At 41.6% G+C, this 7,444-nt stretch overlaps 1 protein-coding gene across 7 annotated transcripts in view; it reads right to left on the bottom strand.

The window, feature by feature from the left end:
• The window catches only part of RPRD2 (regulation of nuclear pre-mRNA domain containing 2), a 99,759-nt gene extending 93,453 nt beyond the window's left edge, over window positions 1–6,306 (bottom strand). For 3 of the 7 annotated variants that reach the window (XM_025858300.2, XM_025858301.2, XM_073888456.1), the window contains exon 1: window positions 5,100–6,305. In XM_025858300.2, coding sequence (XP_025714085.1) covers window positions 5,100–5,304 — 205 coding nt within the window. In that variant the 5' untranslated portion in view covers window positions 5,305–6,305. Of the gene's footprint in view, window positions 1–5,099 lie in introns of all 7 variants that reach the window. The other 4 variants (XM_073888458.1, XM_073888457.1, XM_073888455.1 and 1 more) reach the window with 3 other exon arrangements.
• Between the last annotated feature and the right edge of the window lie 1,138 nt (window positions 6,307–7,444).

Here is a 7,444-nt window from a genome sequence, read left to right on the forward strand (position 1 = left end):
AAAAAAAAAAAATTAAAAAAAAAATAAAAGGCTTTATGCCTATGGCAGTAATGTTACATATTCTACATGTCTAGCCTACATATCGGCTACAAAGGATATATTACAAAGAAAAACAGTTAACTGTGCCAGCTGTTTTTAGGCTTTTGTGTTTGTTTGTTTGGTTTTTTTTTAGGCTTTTGGATTATATCACAGATACCTAGAACTATTACCCTGTGACTTATTAGGTAGGTATAGTATTAGGTAGGAAACCTAATTTGCTAAGTATCTGGCACTTGAGATACTGCTTTTATTGCTGGAGGTCTACACCTGTAGCTGCCCTGTTACTTTTTTTTAAAAGATTTTATTTATTTATTTATTTATTTGAGAGAGAGAGAGAGAGAGAGAGAGAAAGCACATGAGATGGGGGGAGGTCAGGGGGAGAAGCAGACTCCCTGCCGAGCAGGGAGCCCGATGCGGGACTCCATCCCAGGACTCCAGGATCATGACCTGAGCCGAAGGCAGTCGCTTAACCAACTGAGCCACCCAGGCGCCCCGTCTGTTACTTTTTTTTTAAAGATTTTATTTATTAAGGGCGCCTGGGTGGCTCAGTTGGTTAAGCATCTGCCTTCGGCCCAGGTCATGATCCCAGGATCCTGGGACTGAGCCCCACATCGGGCTCCCTGCTCAGCAGGGAGCCTGCTTCTCCCTCTCCCACTCCCCCTGCTTGTGTTCCCTCTCTCGCTGTGTCTCTCTCTGTCAAATAAATAAAATCTTAAAAAAACAAAAAAACAACTAATGGTAACTGCACTTTGCAAATTCTCTGCAACAATTTAATCCTGTAAAAAGAGAATTTTTTTGCTAGCCCATGTTTATATAATAGTTTCTCCTATGGGGGGAAAAATACCAGATTGTACTCAGAGTTCCTTCAAATGAGGTGGAGGGGGAAAAAGTAAGGGGAGGTAGAAGGAAAAAAGATTGGCCATAACTACTAAAGTGGGTTAATCAGTAAAGGTAGGGGTGGGGTGTAAATATTTAGTTTGTATCAAAAATAGTTGAAGGAACTTAACAGATTTTCTGCTCCACAAATGATTCTATTTTCCTATATCCCACTTTTCTTCAAAACCTCACTTAAACGCTCACACCACCTAAAACAGACCAACCCATTCAATGGTTAGAAACAAGACAACATGGGACGCCTGGGTGGCTCAGTTGGGTAAGCGTCTGCCTTCAGCTGGGGTCATGATCCCAGAGTCCTGGGACTGAGTCCCACATTGGGCTCCTTGTTCAGCAGGGAGCCTGCTTCTCCCTCTGCCTGCCACTCCCACTGCTTGTGCCCGCGCTGTCTCGCCAATAAATGAATAAATAAACAAACAAATAAAATCTTTAAAAGAGAAACAACATGGAAATATCATGAACACAGTAATTTCCACTTTGTCCTACTAGTTCTTCAGAGCACTTGTTAATTCATTAGATTCTGGTCCAATCCATCTGCCTGCCCCTAACTGGGAATTTCCAGCACTATACCCCCAAAAAAGTTCTGCTGTAATTATTCTGGATACTCAGGATGTTAGGATAAAGAGAATCTTTATCTGCATCACCACTGTCATCATAATAAATAATTTTAATGTTTTGTATATGCTAGGACCTATACTAAAATACATAAGTTATCTTCTTAAACGTAGATAGCAATTCTATGAGATATTTATTACCTCTACTTACAGATCAGAAATTGGGGCTCACAATTTAAGTGTAGAGTCACCCAAGTATTAAATGATGGAATTAAGGTCCGAATCTAGGTCTAATTCTAAAGTATGCATTTTTCTACTTTTCCACATTGATTTCCGTTTTACATTAAAAATGGGAGGGACAAATGAAGTAAAGAAATGAAAATATGGTTACCTGAACATCAGGTCCAAAAAGAGCCGTATCTTACAAACACACACACACAAAACAAAAAGAGCCATATCTTGAACTTGCTGACAACCATACCTATCATTTCTTTCACTAATTATAAACATTTCTTTCTGATAAACAGAAAGTAAGACAATTCAAGTTCTTGATTAATACACAAAATTATGTTGGCAAATATTTACTGACTGCTTACTTTGTGCCAAACACTAATCTAGCTGCTTGAGGATACAGCAGCAAAGAAGACCTAGCTCTGTCATCTGGTGGGAGAAGATAAACAATAAACATGTAAACAAATAAGCAATTAATTTCACATACTGAAAATAATGTGAAGTGACAGAAGGCAACTGAAGTGACCACTGGAATGAGGTCAAATAAGGGAAGGTCTTTCTGAAGAGGTAATACATGAGCTTGAATCTAAATGATAAGGAAACGGAATTGGAAGAAGCCTGCAAGGTAGCAGGCAAGGCAGATGGTGTAGGAACTTGTAGATCATAGCAAAAGAAGTTTAGATCTTAACCTGTTGTGATGGTCTATCAATGGAGGATTCTGAAACACAGTAATGACATCTGTTTATGCTACAGAAAGATCACTTTTAAAAATGATGGCAATGAATGTTTCAAGACAAATTAAAAGAAGCCTGAATAAAATCAGTTAGAACCCACCCATGGAGTATATCTTCCAAAAGCCTACTTGCTTTCTCCAAATTATTTCCTTTAAAATGAACAAAAGCCTCTCATTACAACATTATGAAATAAAGCGTCAAATGAAAATATCTTTGGATGAGCTAACACACTTAAACTCACACTGAGGTCTAAACACAAATTACTAAATAAAGGATGCCAGAATAAAAAAGAGAAGCAAAAGTGACATCAAGAAAACAGACACAAAGGCTGGGAATGCCAGAGACACCTATTTCACAAACTTGCCTAAAACTGACTTAGAAACCAAACTCAAACTAAAATAATCCCAACTGTAAAGAAATATGAAACTGACCTAATGTATAAACTATTTTCACTGTGCCCTTCATTACTCTCCCGAAAATTTCTCTCAAAAGGCTTTATTTACATTGAAATAGATGATGTTCATTAAAAGTAAACACAAAATGACTACAAATAACCCTTAACCATTTTAGAAAGTTCCATTCCACTAGGAAAAAAGGAATCAAGTTTTTAGAAAACCAAAAGTATTTAACTATATAAACTACATATAATGCACTTCAAGTTATTTTAGTAGAGCAATGTATTAGTATTATTTTAGTAGAGCAATCACTTTTTCACTCGCTATATCAACAAGGAAAATAAGCTTGGGCAAAATATCAACAATAGTAGAGGCAAAAACTTCTGGCTCCAGTATGTCTCATTATTGCTAACTAGGAAAAAAAAAAACTCTAATTGTCATTTGAAATCCCAAAAGGCAGGAATGGGGACCAACTTAGTCTTGCAAATGATGTAACCATACAATTAAAGCACCAGAGCTCAAAGGTAGGAGATGTTAAATGCTTGTATAATTTTGTACAAATGTTTTAGGACAAGAAAAGAGTATGTTCTCAGACTTACATGAGCATTTGCTACCAGGGTGTACCAACTACACTAAAGAATTTTTTTTTCTTTTAATCTTGAAAACATTACTACAAAGTTAAATGTGGTCATTGGCAACTGATATGGTGGAGTCAAATCCTAACTCCACCCTTTTTCTGTGTAATCTTAAGCAATTTACTTAACATTTCTGGGCCTTGGTTTCCCCACCTGTAAATCAATGATTTAAAAAATCTACCTCTTAGGGTTATTTTAAAGTATAGTGAGACAGATATATTGTAAATGGCAATAAAGGGTTGAGCACATAGCAGATACTTACTTAATATGTGAGTCTTTGATGATGACTGTTATCATAGTTTATATTGCATGTTCTAATTTTACTTCTTGGAAAGAAAGAAAGTTTGATCCATTGGTAAATATAGGTAATCTCGTCTTGGTTCTACAGTCTTTTCCGTATGTATTACTCAAAAGTGCCACAGAACATCTCTGCCAACAATAACTTTATATAGACAAATAGTCTGAAGACTGGGGCCTATGATTTTGTAAGTTTTATCCATCTGTTCCCTCAAAGGTAAACACAAATCAAAACACTATAGGGGCAATGGCAGAAGTGGAATAAGAAGAGTAACTGGATGATGGGTCTCACTGGTGACATGCCATAGACAAGAAGCAACAAAAGACCTAAAAGTCAAATAGATATATACGGATTCAGGGTTAACCCTCTCTTCTCAGCAGGAAGCAACAATGACTTCTCCACACTTACTCCTAAAATATTTGGAAATGTTTTGGAGACAATCCATGCTTCCTGACAGTTTAATATACCTCTTTTCTGTAGTAAAGAAGCAAAGTGGAAAAAAATCCCCGATGGAGACAAAAAAGCAGTAACTGGGGAAAGGAAGTACTATATATTCAAAAAGCCCATTTCCCGATTTCCTGTTTTGATTACCTATGAAGCCAAACTTACTTCTTTAAAAAGGTATTTCAAGTGACTGAAAAGTAGCTGGACATGTTTTACAGTTTAAGGTATGAATGATGATACTGACTGCAGTTATTTCCGGTCAGTATCATGAAGCCCGTATTTTATTGCAGCAAACACAGGTACAGGGAAACCTCCCAGGTGGTCGCCTCAGCTCTACGTGGAGCTCCTGTTACTTCGTAACATTCACCCAAGTAAGGCCCTTCTTATAACACATCACGAGTTTTAGTTCAGCGTAAAAGAGAGTGGTCCAACATATTCCAACGAAGTGGATTTGCTACTGCTTAAACCATAGCTTGTCTATCATCAAGAAAACCAGAAATCATTAGCACGTCAAGGCCTGTAAGAAATAAACGGACGCGATAATTTCCGCGAAGGTTCAGTAAAGACAACAGCACCTTACAAGGCTCTGAAATAACACCTAAATCTCTAATGATCTGGGCCCAACGGCCCAAGGTCACACACACACACCAAGTCAGTAAGTAGCCAACAAAAAATCCAAGAAATGATGAGCCTCCTGCAGTTCAGGACAACTGTGGCTAGGAAAGGAGTCTGGGTTTGGGAACACTCGCGTCAAAGCTTTAATGTGAACAACGCCAACCGAATGCAGTGGCTCCGTGGGAAAAACCCAGGCGCTTCGGGAAGGATTTCCTTCCATTTCCCCAGTCTTCCCTTCCCTAGTCACCCCCGACACTCACATCTCCGGAGCCACTTCATCCAATGGTAGACGATAGTAGTGTGGTGTTTCTTGTTCTCTATACACCAAGACGACAAGCCTTGAATAGATTCCATGGTGTTAGTTACCGACTGGAATTTTCGATCCAACGAGGACTCCAGGGCCCCTGCCGAAGAGGCCGACGAGGAGGAGGCCTTACTGCTGCCTCCGCCGCCGCCGGCCGCCATCTTCCCCGTTTGCACAAGCGCTGCTGCTCCTCTGGCGGCGGCGGCGGCGGGAGCGGGAGCAGGCAAAACAATCACTGCGAGTGCGTGGAAGCCGTAGGAGGGGAGGGAGGCCAGGGGGTGGGGATGGTGCACGCGCTAGGCTCTTCTAGAGGTAGGACGGAAGGACCAGGTGCTGGGCACGCTGGTGGCTCCTATGCGCTGTAAGGAAGGGCTGCGGGTATCGAAGGTTTATCAGAATTGTTCAAGGGGTTGTGTTTAAACCAGTCAATAATCACGGAAGAAATGCGCAGAAAACAGATCCTGCAAAGCCTTTCAAAACGCCTGGCCCCAAAACTAATGGTTTTACACTCTTCAGCTCTCAAAGCTAAGGCTCTTCCCCACTCCTATCGCCACGCTCCTGTAAGGGTGGGCGTTAATATCTTAAATTTAATACTACCCGATTGCCCCTTCAGTTGCAGGAATCTTTCTCCTTTAGCTCCTCTAGCACAGAAAAGGCCCAAGGCTACCTAGTCAGGATTTTTTTTGCAACGCAATAGCAGCAAAGGGACACCAACAGTATCGCGCACGCGCGGCTTCGCCCCGCCTCCCCGCTTCCTTCTCAACCTAGAAAGCAGAGGGAGGCGTGATGGCGGGGCAGTCTGACCAATCAAAGGACTAGAACGAGAAGCGCGCGCAGTAGCCCGCAAGCCCCAAGGGCTAAGGAGGCGCTACGATTATTTGTGCGCTTGCGCAGCAGATCAGCGTGTAGCGGGCTAGGAGGAAAAACCAGGAGGGAGGGTGAGGGAGTTGGTCAAACTAAGAAGAGGTTGGGGGAGGGGCTTCACCGCTCTGCCCCGCCCTTTACTTCCTAGCGAGGTCTCCCTCTTGGGGCTGTCCAGCTCACACAACAGACCGGGTAATTCCCACTGCTCAGAGGTCACTGTTACTCTCTGGCAGCTGCAGCTGCCGCCACCGCCGCTGCCGCCGCCGCTAACTCCTCGGGGCACCGACGCGCGACAAAGTGGCTGGCAGCCATCTTGCAGTGCCTCCAAAAGATGCGCATGCGCCAGCTCCAGCGAGCCATTCACTACGCAGACTCCCAGATCAAACAATATTTTACACTCCCCTTGGACGATACCATTCACAGCCAGTAGGCTATTTGGATTATAGGAAGAGGAAGTAAATGAAGTGAAACGAAAAATTTCCTAGTAGAAATTTCGAGACGAGGAAAGAATAAAAGGGAAGATGTGATCTCACCTTTGCCGGTTATAACAGTCTCACAATTGCATAATACATTATAGTTTAAAGAGCCCTAGCTGTCCATTATATTGATTAGCACAACTTAGATTAACCATTCCATCGTATCTGCCTATGAAAACCCTCTGGGCAGATTTGGAGGCTCCTGTGTTCCACTGAGCACATGCAATTATTGTATTTTAAGTCTTTTACATCTCCCCAGTGGACTCATTGTTTCTTGAGGCAAGGAACCTGTTGTCAAGCTCATCTCTAGTATTCATTCATTCATTCACTCATTCATTCACTCAACAAAAAGTTGTTGAACTGTTTTGTGCCAAGTATAGTTCTAGATACTGGGAAGTATAACAGCAAAACAAACAAAAATCTCCTACCTGTGGGCTTAGTAGCAGGAGACCATAAACAAATATGGTCAGGGAGTAATAAGTTCTATGAAGAAGTATGAAGCAGTTTAAGAAAGAGAGAGGATATTGTGTATGAGATCCTATATGGGAAGGGAAATGGTTTGCTGATCCAGGAAGGCTTCTGGAAGGAAGTGACACTTATCTGAACCCTGAGAATAAGGTAAACAAGCAGGTCCGGGGAATAGGGAGAAGAACATGCTGGCAGAAGGAACAGCCAAGTGCAAAGGACCTGAAACTATGTCTTGACATATTCGAGGAAGAAAAAAGAGGCCGACGTGGCTGGAGAAGAGTGAGAGAGGGTACAAGTAGCAGAATATGAGGTCTGAGGTGAAGGGAAAGAGTTCATGTAAGACCTTGAAGGCAACTGTAAGGATTTTGGCTTTTAACTTTGAGATGGGGAATCCTCTTTTTATTTATTTATTTATTTATTTATTTATTTGAGAGAGAGAGAATGAGAGATAGAGAGCACGAGAGGGAAGAGGGTCAGAGGGAGAAGCAGACTC

Source organism: Callorhinus ursinus, unplaced genomic scaffold (genome assembly GCF_003265705.2).
Source record: "Callorhinus ursinus isolate GAN/ISIS: 27379988/994484 unplaced genomic scaffold, GSC_fseal_2.0 scaffold90, whole genome shotgun sequence".
Classification (NCBI taxonomy): Eukaryota; Metazoa; Chordata; class Mammalia; order Carnivora; family Otariidae; genus Callorhinus; species Callorhinus ursinus.